Genomic DNA, 16,872 nt, shown 5'->3' with positions numbered 1-16,872 from the left:
CTCCACATCTCCACCAAGTGGCAACAATTTGTGAATCTCGCACGTCGTTAGGGGGCGCAAACACCACCTATGTAGTTTGTTTTTGTGCTTTTTTATTCGAGTCCAAATGGCGTTGTGCAGCAAACAGTGGTAACTAGTGGTAATATGCGGTAAATTTCACTTGAAATTCGGGACAATTGCGAACTTTAAACGAAGAGCGACTTTTCGACAATCGCGAATTCGGGTTGAAATATAGAGTTGTTATATTTACCACGCATACGCAGGGTTTAGTAAAACGTCTTGTTTGCTACATAATGATGCAGAATGTGGTAAACATAAAAAGAAAAACGCGCGACGCTGAAGCACCGGATAAACCAATCCACTGTGTACCTGACACGCTCCGGATTAGAACAAACATAAATAAAAACAGAAGCGAAATAGTGGAACAAGATGATTGTTTGCACACTTATCCTCCGACAGACATTCCGTTATGACGTCACAGTGGCCAGTGTCGCAATTAATCGATTTTGTCACGTGAATGTGAACTCCATTGTCGGTTGCGGGACTTCCCCGGGCCACTGGGTAAAACTTTGCCGTTGTTCGTCGAAGGAAGGGGAACGGAAGGGAAAGTTGGCGGGGCTTAGAGCGTTCTGAGCCGGCGGAAAATTGCGTGTGGGCTCAAAGGTCGCTTGTAGGAGGTTAGGGTCATCGACAAACTGGCACTGGGAGGGTTCTAGGGGCGGCGGGTAGGAGGTCTGTGCGAAATCACCGTCGATTTTTAGATGTTGCAGTTCTGAGACCGGGAGCTGGTATGAAGTGTTGGTCGGTTGCATGTTGTGCGCAACTTTCAAGCGACGCTTCAACCTGTGTAAGAACAAAGTTGGTTTCATCGAAAAGCCACAAATTTAAAAGGCAAAGAATCAGGTTTTGTGCCACAGTCCCGTCTATCTGTGCCACACATTGACCAAAGCAACATGGTAAAATACGAATTATAGCCGAGTTTATTTAAAAAAACGTACTGCGGACTTGGCACAGGTTCTAAAACAGGGGCGGGCAACATACGGCCCGCGGGCCGGATCCGGCCCGCGACGGGGTTTTGAGCGGCCCGCGGACAGTTTCCGGTCATACATGATAATGTGGCCCGCGGCTACAGTCTGCTGCAATCCGCCACTACTTGCTTACTATGTCAAATTATAGTTGTAACGGACAGTAACGTTCCCCAATAGTAAAAAACTTTCCCGCCGTTGTTACCATTGCACCATACGTCCATTGTTACGACATAACTGCCAACCTTGTGGGTGGCCTGATTTCTCCGTTTTCTTTCTTTCCACACGTGTAGCCTAGTTAGTGTTTCAGCAGTATCTAAGTCTGTGGTGTATGCATTAAATTTGCTGTGGTGAATAATTTTATGTTATATCAGTTAGATTGTTTGGACTGTATTGTAATTGCGACGTTCTTGATTGTATTTAGTTTAGGTGGTCAAAAATCCGTTTTAAATCACTGGATAAATACGCGATTAATGTATCGATTCAGGAATCCGGCCCGCCAAGTACTTCATTTTCCCATATCAGGCCCGCCGACTGGAGAAGTTGCCCGCCCCTGTTCTAAAAGGTTGTTGGTTTCATGGCACGCCAAACAATTTTAAATGTAAGTACAGTTTGACAAACTATTGGATCGCTTGTTTTAAGTCTGTAATGTTTTAATAGAGCCGAAATCGCAACCCAGAAAAAACATTCAAATCAGATTGGACAAAACCCAATGTTAAATATACAAGACATGTAAGTCCTGGTCCTTTAATGGCCGCTGTTGTCATCATCAGCGCAGAATAGCGCAAATCAAACAGGCTCGAGCGATAACGTGTTTAAAATCAAAGACTTTGGCACATACCTCCTCTGTTGTAGTTGTTGAGCGAGACTCTGTTGCCCCACCAAGTGATGAGCGGTTGGGCTTGGTAAACTCGGCTGACGTTTCGCTTGCTCCACAGCAGCTGACCTGATCATCGACTCATCAGACGCTACGGCGAATGGAGCAGCGTAGAACAAATGTGACGCGTTATCGCTGCGGCGGGCTGGTGAAGGATTTTGTCTGTTGGGAAAGAAAATGTTTTAGAACAAATTGATTCCCGAGATACAATAAAAAAATAAGCCACGATAAAGCATAGTAGGCTTGAAAATTGTTGTTTAATTATTAATTTCTTCTGTATAACATCGTTCCCTTTTCAAAGCGATAGAAATAGAATGTTTAATTGAAATTGAATTAAATAGATTTGGAAATTAGGTAATTATCGAATAGCACAAACATAATAATGGGAAAAACAACAAGTCATGAAAAGAGTTAGGAAGGTTTCATCTGAAATATTTTTGGAAATCATTTTTCATTCAATTGCACACCGGTAACGATTTCATATCATGCAGAAAAACATTTTTTTTTAGAAAAATTGTTTTCTAAAATTCCAAGCAAGTTAACTTTGCTAACCCCAGCACCCTTGGGTTTGACTTGGTTTTAACAAATCTTCAGCGGAAACATGAAATATATTTCTTTAGGTCTATCCCCTTTATGGTCAATGTTGCTCAGCCAACACAAATAGCTTGCAAGCTAAACTTGTTGCGAATCAGGAAAAGTACCCACCCAGTGCTGCGATTGTTTTCTGTTTCCTTCACACATTTCCATGACGACCATTGATACGGACCCTCCAGGTCTGTTACGTCACTAGAGGCGTATTGTTGCTGGAAAATAGCCAATTGTTCGGCAGCTGATTGGTTGCTGGTCGGAGAGGGGTTCAACGTCACAGAACAACTGCTTCTGTAATTATGACGTCATTATTTAATTGTTACGTTACTAGTAGCAATCCCACAATGCAACACTTACCCCTCCCCGAGCATCTGGGAAACCTGAAGACTTCTCCGTCTGTATGATGACGCGTATGGTTGGTAGTTGATGACGTCATTGCCTTTCATGACGTGATGTGATGAGTGTGATGACATCATACCGAACTCGTTGGGCTTCGATTGCACCGAGAGGTGATTCTGCGACGCGGGAAATATGATTTAAACCTCTGAAAAGTGTTGATGTATAATTATGACGTCACATACCAGTTGGTAGGGCTTAGTCACGTGATCCGATTCCGCGTCGCTAGACTCCAAGCAGCCGTCGTCGGCTTCCTCCTGTAAGAAACCGAATATCATGTGAACAATGTATCCATGGCAACGCACACGCATCGGGTTGTCATGACAACTAACCTGACTGATTGTGGGAAATCCCTGAACTCGCGTCAGTCGCTTCAAATGTTCCCCAATCCTGTTGTCGCCTAGCAACAACAATCCGTCGCTCGCCCGACGCCCTTCTCGAAACCCTGTGTGACGTCATAATGTTAATTGACTTCTACTGCTATTTGTTAGACTAAAAAACTTTAGAAGTTAAAAGCCACGTGATGCTCGTACCTGTAGGTGATACGTCAAGTAACTGTCTCTGATTGTCGATTTGCGCAGCTCGCTGGTCCATGCTTTGTGACGTCACATAGGGAATTTCGTCACAAGGCGACAAAACAACTTTGGGTGTGACGTCACTGATAGTATTGTTGAAGTCCATTTCTAGAACGTCGCTTGGTTCGGAAAATGCGCTCGAGAGTGAATCGTTGTAACTGGTTGGTCGGTGGAATGAGTCCTGATGAAAACAACGAAGGTTCAATGAAAACTTGTTTATATTTAAATAGTTTTATTTTCTTTAATAGAAAGTTTAAAAATCTGACGATCAACCGGTCATTTTGCATTACTTTTGTAAACAATAAAATACATCATTGAAGCAGTACTTCAAATACAACTTTTCCTTTCTCAAATGCTTCACATGAATTTCAGACAACACATTTGGGAAACAGGAACTTGGCAAACCTGCGGTGGAGTTTCGGCTCCAACGAACCCAGATGATCTGTTTAATGTCCCTGTACCGCCCTCCAGTGACCGCTGTCTAAACGTAGGAGGGTATGACGTCACGTCCGGTACAACCAGGGTGTGACGTCGATGTTGAACAGCGCTTCTCATCTGGTCAAGGTCGTTACAAGGTCATATGAAGATCAAGATTAAATAAGAAAATCACTTTTGAACAAAACTTACCAGTTCTGATTGTTCTTCTGTGACGTCAGAAAGCTCGACACCCTCGTCTATTGACGTCACAGAGGGCAGACCCTCTCCACATTCCCGATATCTGGGGGGCGTCGTTCCGGGGCTGCTGAAACGCTGGTAAGCAGATATTCTGACCCCAGAGTGGAACGACCAAGGCTGATGGGGTAACGGGGTTCGGTTATTCCCTTGCGCGGTAAAGTGGGGCTTGTTTGTGGGTGAGTGGGGCAAGCGAGGCTGGTGGCTCGCGGTGAAGGCAAGGGTGCGTTGAACTTGCGGGATTTCTGGTGGAAAAAGCGGGTAAAATCAGCGACTTAAAATTTCCCGAGTGCTTGCAATAACTTTCATGGCAGATAGAGGTACTAACACACGAACTTACAGCATACACGGTTTGCTAAATACCGATTGAGGGTGTAAAGAGCGCAGCTAAATAAAAAAACAACAGTGAAATTGGGATAGGGTTAGGGACTAAATTTAACATACAGAAATAGGTTTTTAGGTTAACTTTACTGTTATTATTATTATGAAACCTCAGACAAACCCTAATAGCCATGGCAACAGAGAACAGTAAAAACAATCGAAATTTTTACCTTGCGACAAATCGTCGCCGAATCTTTTGTCCGCGGTCGTTGTTTGTTGAACTTCCGGTGCAACTACGTCATCATCAAATGACGTCAGCGGTGAAATAGGGGGTGGGTGACGTTTGACTGGGGGGAAGAACTGGGGCTTGTGGGTAACGTCGGGTTGGAAGGGGCTGATGTTGGGGTTGACTGATGAAAACTGATGAAAAAATAAATAAGTTTGGTACTTAAAACATGTAATAAAAACATGTAATTAATAATAAAATTTAAAGACATTAATGACTCTTAATCATTTCAGTCCTTTGCTTTAAAAAATTACAATTTACCTAAATCAGAAAACAATTGTTTTGCAGATAAATATTGATAAGTTTGATACTTTAAGATAAAAACAGGTAAATAATAATAAAATTTAAAGACATTAATGACTTTGCAGTCCATATTACACATATTTTTTTTAAATCATTGAAGGCATTTTTTTGCAGAGAACTAATCTTACTTTGGACAGAGTTTGATCGGCAATATGGGAAGGTCTGCGCTTGCTTGCGTCATAAGTGCGCGCCTCTAGCGGAAAACTGGTACGATGTTGCTTCAATCTGTCCACCAGGAGGTGGTAGATAGCGTACAGGTGGTCGTAAGTCGAGTTACGTAACGACTGGAAAATGAAAATTAATTTTCTTACTTGTTTTTAAAGTTATAAGAAAAGTTGTCAAAAACATACAAACAAGGTTAATTTTAAGTCAAGTTTCAGATTCTATTATGCCTGGCAGCAATAGCTTATATAAGGTTAATTTTAGTTACACTATGCACGGTTTTAAATAATCTAAGCAAAAAATCAGAGCAAGTATAAACTTGTGGTACTTTTTTTTTAAGTACTTTTGTCATTATCAGGTCGTCAGAATTAAAAGCATCAGAAGGCATGCAACTAGGTGCCGCAAAACGATAAAAAGGGGGCGACACGAAATAAAAGGTAAAAGTAATTAAACGGAGGTAAAAAAACCGTGGGTAATTTTGTTTGTGCCAAAATAAATACAACTCTAAGCATATTTTTAGTAAAGTTTATATATTTTATAGGAAGTCGGATATAAAACAAACGCACCATTCTATGGAAATTTGTTTATTTTGTTTTGTAAGTTTTTTAAACAAACAAACCTCTAACGTCTTTTGCCGGTCGATTCCAAGACTCTGAACGAGTTTTAAAATATGTTCGTTGAACTCCGGCATACCGGCCACACGAGGCGCCGTCGAGTCGATTTTTTGTAAACTGATTTCGGGTTTCTAAAAAAACACCAAGGATTTTATAAATAATAATTATACTACACCACGTTTTCCTTTAGGATAAATCCAAATATACAGATCATACATTGCTCATACGTTTATTGTTATGGATTTTTCAGCACAGTCAATCTCTAACTTGCGTGGCATTTCAAGAAGTTAATAATCTAGTATAATTTTATATAATTTGAACCGTTACATTACTTTTTTACAGTTTATTATGATTTAATGCACCTAAAAATCCAACGTAAAAGTACGGATTTGCTTGCTTTATGATTCTACTATTCACATATTTTTTTGCCGAAGGTTGTCGATTCCTGTTTAACACTAGTTAAAAAAAACGAAAAAATAACCAAACGGCTTTAACTAATCGATACCAAATCGGAAAACACAGTTCGATAATAGCTAAGGGCTAATCATGTCAGTTTAATTGCAATTATAAAAACAGGGCAATGTAACTCATGTAAAAAACAACACTGCCTATTGTGCGTAACAACCAGGTGTTATTGTTGTGTAATAAACGGCAATTGTTGTTTTCGAACAAGGGCTTTGTCTTCAATCAATGTAGCCGTTATGCAAGTGACAGATGAATCAATATAAACACCTGCACAGCTGGTTTGGGTAAAATTGCACATTTATTTTGACCTTAATTAACCCAAACATGCAAATACTTTAATTAAAACCAGGTCTTAATTAATGAGAAGGTAACGGTTTGTTTTTTAGAGGTTTTGGGCCACGTGGTTTTGTATTAAAATATTATTTTATTAAAAAACAAGATTTTTTGTTCAAAATTTTGTTTAAAATGATAAAACATAACATGTTACAATGCTTTTTTGAAATGAATAGCAGCTATGATCAACAGCTCAAACCTACAAACGTACAAAGAGAGTTATTAGACATGATTTCTATCTTGGTTTAGGATTACACAGTTTTATGATTTCTATGTTAATGCTTACGGCAGCGAAAACTTGCATCCATTTGTGTTTTTTGATTTGCGAAATTGTCAAACGCTTTTTGGGATTCACCACCAACATTCGTCGGATGAGGTTTTCGCAATCTGCGAGAAATCCAATGAGACAAAGATAAATATTATCCTTTTTTATGCAAACGCAGAACTTTTACATATAAAGTAAAGTGATCATTTATTTTTTTTACATCAACGTATATATTTACCTTGGCTCATCCAAAATGGAATTCGAAACCTTCCCGCCAAAACCCGCTCTTTTAAAATCGTCAAGTTGGACCCATCGAAAGGGAAAGTCCCACAAACGAGAACGTACAAAACAATTCCAAGACTCTGCGAAGAGAAGCAGATTGATTTTTTTTTCGTACATGTGTGTTAAATGCTTGGTGAATTGGAAACTAAACTTACTGGGATCAACTCGTGATAAAATCAATTCAGAAAATTTTTACCCATTAATAAATTGAAGAATTAACCGGTGTTAGACAGTAAAAAGGAAAATCAAACAGTATTTTTTCCTGATAAAATTTCCCACGTGAAAGTCTATTAAAGATAACCAAGAGTAATAAGTTTAAACTACAAAGATTTAACAGAAACTTAAATTATACAGATTTTATTTCGATCCTAGAAATAAAGTCAAAACGCAACAATTTCCCCGGGTCACTCACCCACACATCAAGTTGGGGACCTTCGTATAATTTTCCCTCAAAAACTTCGGGGGCGGCGTAAGGGGGACTCCCGCACCAAGTGTTCAAATTCTGACCGGACTGAAAAAAATTCCCGAACCCGAAATCTAAATAAAACACGCGTCATAAACACATGTGACGAAATACAGCAAGTAACTGTGACGTAACAATCCTTACCCGCAAGTTTAATGTTGTCGTTGGCGTCCAGTAACAAATTTTCGGCCTGCGAACAATGGATAATAATGAAAACGTTCTTGTTTTATTGTGACCCAATAGCTAAACAATTACACGTCACAGTATGTGTGAACATTCAACAACGACGTTCAAGAATTGTTATAACCACCTTAAGATCTCTATGTACGACATTGTTTTTGTGGCAATATTCGATGGCGCAGAGAACTTGATAAAACATTCGGCGAGCCTTTTCTTCGGGTACTTTTTCTTCGCGCGTAATAAAATCTGAGAAAAGTATCCGGGTCAGTAGAAGCAGAACATCCTAAACTACAGGGTATAACAAAACGAAAAGAATTTCAAGTTAATTTTAGTTGAAAATAAATTATAATTGTAAGCTAAATCAACATTTGCAGTCGCAGTTTTTGGGGATTACAATTCTTTACCTACACGCAAACCCAGTGTAAAAACCCAATGGGCCAAACAGAACATCAACTGGCAAGGCTTAAGTTGAAAATTTACTGGTTTCGCCATTTTAAACACACTTGGAGCTAAAGTTAACCACAACTTACCGAAAACTTCCCCATGACTGGCGTACTCGCACACGAGGTATATTGTGCTGCTCGTTTCCATCACCTGTGAATAAAATCGTGATGTTACATGGATGTTCTTCACCAGAAGCAAAAAATTAATCTTGAGAGTAGATATAATTTTTAGCAAATAACCTCAATCAAGGTAAAAACAAGCAATACCTCAACAGCAGTAGACGTAACATGCTTTGTAACACTTATATTTGGTCACTGGTAAGTTACTATCAATTACCAAAGTGTTTAAGCAATTAATATTATTTAGGAACGCTATACACGGACTTGACGAGTAATTTAATCATAAACATAATTGCCAAATAACTACAGCTCGATTGACAACCTGCACTGATGATGACAACAGTGATTGTTGAAACCTCTGCATGATGTATTCTACACACACAAGTTATTTGGCAGTTATTTGTTGCGATGTGGAATTGCAGCAGATTCCATAAGTCTTCAATTTTTTAGGCAATGAAATTTCACCAAACTAAGGCATTGGCGTAACAATAGTGTTTTGTGCATGTTTGAAATTTTATAGATTTTTATCCAATAAGGATTGTGACTAAACAATTGATATTCAACTTTCTTTGTTAACGAACAATAGAAACCTGGTAAAGCTTTATGATGTGTTGATGACGTAGCAGTTTAAGGATTTGAATTTCGCGGTAAATTTTCTTCAGGTTTGTTTGGTCGAGTCGGGTCTTGTCTATGATTTTTATGGCGACCTGAAAACATAAAAATATAATTACAAAAATGGAGATCTATATGATGCAAGGTTTTTAAAATACAATAAACGACAAGATAACAAAACTAAAAAATCTAAATCTAAAACAAAAGACTACGAAAAATTACAAAAAGTACTTTATTTTGTATAAAATATAAATGTAGAAAGATAAATCAAAGGTTATCTAGTCCATGTGCAATTTTTTTCACAATACTGAATCACATGCAGTTAACCTTGTGTGGGTTCATTCGTTAATCGATTTTTTAATTTTTTTACCCTTTTTCACGTTTTATGCGAGGCGGGGATCATGGAAAAAATTGCAAAACCATGATCATGTATTGTGAGACTAGAACTATATAACACTCAACTATTTTGCGTTATTGTCCATTGCAGCGCTATCAAAAATAACAAAATTACGTATCACCCCAAAACACACATAATATAAATAATCAGAAGTAAGAATCTGTTATTTTACATTCTACTATCTGCGGGAGATTCGTTAAATAACAAAACTGTTTCATCCAAAAACATTTTACGGTGGTTTAATTCTGCAAAACGACCACGAATGTGTAATTAATAAAAGTATAAAAATTTGAACGTTTTTTTTAATGATATGGTTCAAGATATTTGATTCCGCAGCAGTTAAACTTGTATCTATTGACCTTTCAGCATCGTTATCAATTTTGTAGAGGTTGAACTATATGTCTGGAAATCATTAAAACCCGGGATCTTTGTAAAATCAGGATTGAAGCTATTTCACCTACAGTTTACAATTTTTTCTGCAAGGCAATAAAACCAGGTCCGCGACGCTACAAAGGTTTTAGAATCGCTTTAATAGACACCGACGGATGGTTTGTGACGTCAAGCAGGAAACTGAACTCCGTTTGACAATATAAACCGACCGACTGTGACGTCACAGAAAGGGAAACGTCCTTTGTAAAGCGCGAACCGGTCGATTTATAAAGGAGATATAAAATGTCAGATTTTTTGCTAATTTAAAAGAACCTTTGGATAATTTACCGGGTTTAGATCAAATTCGAGTCAAATGAATTAAACTGCATCAACTTTAAAACATTTTTGTGACAAAATATTTTTTCCGCAGCAAAATGTGGAGTGTGAATTAATTTCCTCAAATCCTGTCAGGTTTTACAGATAGCCGGGCGCATTGTGACGCGATAATGTACTTGTGGGGAGTGGAGGGCTTATCAGGTTCGCTGTCAAACACAAAGTGATTGTGTGCGTCACAGAGCCTTCTCTCGTGCGCACGAAATTCTTCGTCTGTGATGTCACAGAGCGGACAGACGCTCCTCGATTCGCCGCGCGCGCAATTCTCGAACTTTTTCCACCGATTTGACGTTAGCTGACGTTCCGAGAAACTTTTCAAGTTCGCACTGGTGATGCTCGTGGTTCAACACGTGGTCATGCTAACGCAACTTATGATCTTGAAATGTTTTGTTGACCTTGAAACGCTGACGAAGCAACATTTGTTGTTGGCATAGCAACTGGGAAATAAGCCAAGAGATTGCCAAAAAATGTCTGCTGTTCTCAACTGGAGCAAATTTAAAATCTTTTTTGAGGTTAAATTTCCCGACGCTGGCTGTATATTTATTTATTTCAACCTACACCAAAACAACAAATATTAGGAGACAAAAAATGGTCAAAAACTTCTACTTCAAACAAAGTGCGCCAGTATTTTGTTTGTACAGATCAGCGATTTAGATTCAACCTATGTATTCAGTTTAAACTGCTGTAAAAGATAAAAACATTCCCAACCAAAAATTGTAAGAAAACATGCTAAGTTAAGGTGTGGCAGGTCGAACAAATAGTTTATATGAGACAAAACTTGTATATTTTCCTCTTTAGTTTGGTCTCATAATGTTTTGTTTTGTTTTTGAATTTCACTTTCACTTAAAGAGAGTTTGAAAAACAGTCGGCAGAAGTCTGGGGGGTAAACTTGAAATTTTGTGGAGCCAAAGATCTGGTGCATAACTTTGCTCAATATAGCATAATCATTTTTACCGTTGATTTACTTATAAACACTCGTTCGTTGCGAACAAAAAGTATAAACGATTGTTTCAGCATTCTTTAACATGCAACAAGCATTGTGACGTGTTACCTCTGTCTTTGTTATGCGATGACGCGCCAACTTGACAACTGCGAAGTTCCCCTCCCCAATCGTCTCTATGATGTCATAAAAGCCGACGCGAACTAATCCTCGACGAGCCGGTTCCGCCATCACCATAGTAACCGTCTTTCGGTGGATGAGCGCGGGGTTATTTACAATAGAATTGTTAAAACACACGGCTATGTCACGTGGTACGTCTACACGTCATCTGGAACGGCAAAGGTAGTTTGTTACGTAACAATAGGGCAATTTTGGAATGTGCACATGTGATTTTTTTGCGTCCAGACGCATTTCGTGGCGTCAATCACTTAATGACGTCAGAATGGTCTTTATGAATCACCGTTGTGCCACTTGACTCGTTACACAACAGCAGGATTGTGACGAAACAGCAGTGAGCTGGCATGAATAAACGAGTTCAATGGGTTTCAAGTGAAAGTAGGCTGTTTGTGACGTCAGAAACCTAATAGTCGCGCGGATGGCGAAAACGTAAAACAGAATCCAACTAAACGATAAAAATGTTGGGAAAATGTTTAGACAGCTTTCACAAAAAAGTCAAGTAAATATACTCGCATAAAACATACCGTTAAGGTTACAACAGTTTATTTTGACATTGACCAAGACCTGATTAAATTTCTGAAGCTCTTCACTGTTATTAAACAAAACACCAATTATTTTTTGGTGAAATTTAAACTGAAGGAACCAACAAACAAATTAACTAACATCTGCGATTTTATACTGACGATGACAATAGCGATTATTTCCAAGATTTACAACAAACTCTCTCCAGTTTCATCAAAAAAACTCTCCAGTTTCATCAAAAAAACACAAACTCAAAATCCTGCTGACATTTAGAATTTTGGCTGGATTTAAAAATCGTTATTTCTATGACGTCATAGTGAGTCATTGATTTGCACAACAATCGATTTTTACGCATGACTGCATATGGCCCCAATGGTATTGGATTTGTGAATTCCAAAACCCGGTTTAGTCAGAAAATCGGATCTGGTATAGATAGGCTGTTCCCGTGTGTTACGTAACAATGAGTGCAACAATTGTTAGGAACGTTTGATCAGAAAATGTTTGTCACAAAAATCGTTGCGTTTTGGGACAAATTTTTCCACTGCTGACAAAAACAGGCAACTTATAAGAACAACAAAAACAGGAGTGTTGCCTGTTTACCTCCCCCTCTCACAGCGCACAAACCCACCACGACTCACGCGTCAATTCACGTCACAAACAAGTCGCTGTGACGTCATAAAGCGAGCAGTTTGTGTCTCAACAGTCAGCGCTCTGCAGCTGAGAGGGTTAAAGAGTTCTGATACCACCGGCAGATTTATGCAACTCGTTTTGCGCCTAATGTTTCAGCGATTATAAGTTTATGACACTATGCATTGCGACGCTTGAGTAGACATTAGTTCTTACACTTTGTGACGTTAACAATAAGCGATCGTAACATTATCATTAATGTCAATGGTTCAACTGGATAAATTTCCGAAATTAAAGCAGACACAAAACTTTCTCTGACATTCATGTTTGTTACGTCATAAAGAACATTCGTTAACTGCATTTTTCAACGGTCTTGGATAATATTAAAAACGCGTTTTTCTATAAAGTTTATGTTTGTTAAACAACAACAGCACCCATTCTGACATATTGTAACGTCATAGTCACATCAATGTGACGTCAAGAAAACCCCCCAAATGAAAACCGGAGTCACCCTCTTCCTTGGTCAGGAAACGCAGTGTTTACCCAAAGCGATTTTATTTTCCTGCGTGTAAACACTGCGTGACATAAGAATGAAGTTTAAAGGGGGTCTGCTGCGAGACTAAAACTCGTCGCGACTACTTGGGTTATTCTGGGGCGAATTCATGACTGTTGCACGTAATAGTTATCACGTGACATTTGTTACAACGTTCCATTACCCATTGTTAATAAGAATGGCACAAATTGGGTGAAATTGTAGAATGTAAAAGAAAACCAACAACATTAGTTTCCAAACTGTTTTATTACTTAAGGTCAAAATATTCACCGGTGTTTTGTGGCATAAACAGTTTGCTGATAAACTGAATACAAACTAATACTCTCTCTACTTTTAGATGGTTTATGAAATAAGATTAATATTGTTGTTTGCATTTATACCATTACAAAAAACAGTCCACCAAAACATGATGCATAGAAAGCTGTAACATTTCATCAATTGATCAAGTTAAACCTTACACAAGTCAGTTAAACATGTCATCACACTTTGACCATACATGTGTTCAAAAGCTGTACAATTATAAAACAAACTACAAACTGATTGATCAGAAATCAAATATTTACCATGTCAACTTAAAACCATCTTACTATAATAGTTTAAAGATTTTAATTGGGAACTGCATTAAATAAAATCATTATAATTTTGTTAATGATAAAAGGTTAAATATACAGTTACTGATCGAAACTTTATGCTGTTTTGAAGAATTGAATCACATTCTTTATTAAAACTTTGAAACAGGCAGAAAATTTAAATGTCCCCCTGAATGGACAAAGCATTTGTCTCCTTAATGTACATGTAAGTTTGTTATTAGAATAATGTTAAGTCCATCGCAGGAATTGACTAAACCACTGGTTCAGCAAAACACAGCCCACAAATTTATAAGACTTTCCCAATCTTCTTTCCTTTCAAGTTAGTTTTATCATTATTTTAACAAAGCAACAAATAATAATACAACAAAGTATGATTAATAGTTAAACTACTGCTAGCCAATAAAAACCAAAAACCTGGATTGGAAATAGAATTTCAAAAGACTGAGAAACATTTGAAAGTTGACTTATAAATGTCAAACTGTGGTCTCATTGACTTGGCCCATTAAAGTTTGATGAAAGCAAAGGTTGGCTTGAGTGACATCTTTGTCAATGTTTGAATATGATACGTGAACAAACTCTCACTAATTTTAATCACACACTGCATTAACCCTCAACTGCGGCAGGGTTTAAACAACAGCAACAAGTTAACTTTCAACTTCTACTTGTAATTGTTGGTCTAATTCACACTCTACAACCCCCGACAAACAATCAGTAAAAACAAAGCCACTGTCACGTCATAATCTGAAAACTTGTTTACCTGGTGGCATTGTGAACAAACCTCAATATACAATAATGCGCATTGTGGCTTCACGCACACTGCTGACTGGCACTGCTGCTGCTGAGAACACGTTTTCTCCGCGCGAGCCTGACTCCTTCTGTCAGTGAGTTCGCCAATTCAGCTTTCTTGCCCTGAGATCAAATTACTCCCGCAGCTCCGCTCTGACGCGACCCGTCAGTCGGTATGACGTCAGTAGGCGATTAGCGCTCGACGCAAGCGCGCCGCGCGTCTCAAACAAAGAAACTAGAATGAGAAAGCTTCGCGCGTTCGACAACACATTACAAACGTCATGAAGAGAGAGCGGTGCAGCGCGATGTAGATAATAAAACCATGTTCGGGAAAAGGCCTTTGCCGGGAAATCCGAATCGACGATTTGCTTTTTGCACAAAATCTTTCCCAGCTCCCACCTTTGCTGCTGCAACGAGACTAAAGCGCTCGCGTTTTGAGGAGGAGACGGATTTATTGGTTTCTGGAAAATCACCGATATTATTTGCGTGTGTATAAAGCATGTGGATTGTGGCGGTAAGAATGTGATTTCATTTCTTCAAAATGTTAAAGTTGGATTGCATTTCGTTTTTTGTTTTGCTAATTTTTATTTTTATTTTATGGGTAAACTCTTTTTGGATGGGGCGTCTATTCTCTTCTCTAACCGAAAAAATAGTTTTTATTCTTTTCTGTTTAATTTTTCACTTAAATTGACTAAACCACCAGCATTGTTATTGCTTTGTTGACAAATTTCTTTTTCAAATTCTAAGAAGTTCATTAAATTCTAGTTGTCTGTAGTCCAGTAATATGCCTGATAAACATGATATCCTTGTATTCGCAGCTCACTAATATGGAAACAATTAAGCGCAATGATTAAAACTCGAAAACGACGATCTTCAATTCCGCCAAACGGAAGTGATATTACTTAACAAAGTTCGTCTGCAATCCTCATTCAGCGTAACAATCGACATTGTGACGTGACAGTACTTCGCGTTGGGAATTCCATTCACCACAACCACCATTGTGATGTAACAAAGGTCGAAACAGCGGTGTCAAAACAGGGGAATTCCCGTTCGCCTTTCATTCGAAGGTTGCCTGGGGAGACACAATTCTCAATGTGACGTCACAAATGTAATCGAACGCGTGTTGACTGTGACGGGGAACAATGTTTTCGACCACGCTAGTTCGAGAACTGCCAATTGTCGCCTGTTGTGTGGAACTTCGTCGAATTTACACACCATTATTTTGAGTTTCAAGTAAAAAGGCGTAGCGTTCGTAACAGTCAGCCCTTTCTAGTATCACGGGTTATTGTGACGTCAAAACCCAAAGCGCTGTTAGCACTTGATTTACCTTATGACACGTCAAATATTTGATTATTGTGGATCAACACGACAATTTACATGTTCTAGTTCTCCTATGACGTAACAATGTGTGTTTTTACCGTAAATCAAGTCGCGGGAATTTCTTGAATTTCGGTCGCTGATAACAATCGACACGAGTTTTACCTGACCTCGACCGCGCGTGTTTCATTGTTACGTCACCATCCAGAAATTGTCCCCGGGGCGCGACACGAAATTTACGCCGGAAGTTTTTCGCGTGCAAAAAATTCGGTTCGTTCGAAGGAAATTTGGAAAAAACAATTTTTTTTCTGAGATTTCGGTTTCTTAGTGAGGTTGTAAGGTTTTTTCACAAAATATCCATAAATTTTCAACAGTTTGTTTTTTGCATCTTCAACAATTTCTACCTACCCAACAATGCCGTTAATTTCAAGACTGATACTGTTGAGAAACATGTTTTGACTGAACAAATCGAATTGACAACAAAAACAAATGTTAACACTTAAAGCAGAAAAAATTTTTTAAAAAAAATGTGGCAATAAATTGCATCTTCGCCATCACATTTTAACTGAAAACCTTTCGTTCAGATCTAAATGGTTATATTAAAACTAATCTCAAGTGAAGTTGTTCCTACAAAGCTACAAACAATTCAATACAGGAAAAAACGTGGCTTATGTATTCAATCTCCAACTAAGCATAAGTAATATACATATCTTGGTTCTTTAACTAAAAGGTCAAGTTACCAAGTTAAACTATTGGCTGCCAGCTGCCTGCTTTGATATTTAAAAGCTTCCCAAAAGCTCATGCTTCAATAATAGAATTTAACATTCTTGAAATCCGATTCTAACAAACTTCAAAAAAGTGATCTGCAAAAACCTTAAAATTTCCTAAAAAAACAAAAAATGTACAATTTTTGCCTTATGAATGTTTTGGTCACAACTCTATTATCTGTCCTGTACTCAACACAAGGTGGTAATGAAAGTCAAATCGCGATTTCAATCAGTTTTATTTCAAGTTACAACCGCACTAAAATATCCGCCCAAGCCCAAAAATAAAGCGGAGACGATAAAAAAAGTTCACTTGGTGCTATTTCGGATGACCGAAGTGCTTTTCTCCTTTACTGCAACGCGTCAAGCTTGCTTGTTACGTCATAGGGCGTTAGTTTTTTGAATAATGCGGGTTTTAGTTCTGACGATTTTTGGACTTGGAAATGTAATTTGAA

General features: G+C 38.3%; 1 protein-coding gene and 1 long non-coding RNA gene across 2 annotated transcripts; one reads left to right on the top strand and one right to left on the bottom strand.

Annotated features, from left to right (window-relative positions):
- Positions 1–75: 75 nt before the first annotated feature.
- On the bottom strand, positions 76–11,433 carry LOC145215343 (serine/threonine-protein kinase SIK2-like). Its single transcript, XM_080084030.1, has 20 exons — positions 11,193–11,433; positions 8,961–9,077; positions 8,338–8,401; positions 7,938–8,053; positions 7,772–7,817; positions 7,577–7,701; positions 7,121–7,244; positions 6,904–7,004; positions 5,825–5,950; positions 5,172–5,327; positions 4,685–4,874; positions 4,089–4,378; positions 3,867–4,016; positions 3,420–3,642; positions 3,219–3,331; positions 3,072–3,143; positions 2,848–3,005; positions 2,608–2,781; positions 1,867–2,064; positions 76–843 (listed from the first exon to the last, which is right to left on the bottom strand). Exons 1-20 carry the CDS (start codon positions 11,316–11,318, stop codon positions 510–512), a joined length of 3,003 nt encoding a protein of 1,000 aa, XP_079940156.1. The 5' UTR covers positions 11,319–11,433; the 3' UTR covers positions 76–509.
- A 3,110-nt stretch (positions 11,434–14,543) lies between these two features.
- LOC145215348 (uncharacterized) lies at positions 14,544–15,258 on the top strand. The gene is made up of 2 exons (XR_013857276.1): positions 14,544–14,850; positions 15,155–15,258. It is a non-coding gene; the product is annotated as an uncharacterized LOC145215348 (long non-coding RNA).
- The last annotated feature ends 1,614 nt before the right edge of the window (positions 15,259–16,872 follow it).

This window comes from Phallusia mammillata, chromosome 2 (genome assembly GCF_965637545.1).
Source record: "Phallusia mammillata chromosome 2, kaPhaMamm4.hap1.1, whole genome shotgun sequence".
In the NCBI taxonomy this organism is placed as follows: domain Eukaryota; kingdom Metazoa; phylum Chordata; class Ascidiacea; order Phlebobranchia; family Ascidiidae; genus Phallusia; species Phallusia mammillata.
Note: the sequence above shows the minus strand (reverse complement) of the source record. Positions and strands in the feature narration are given on the sequence as shown.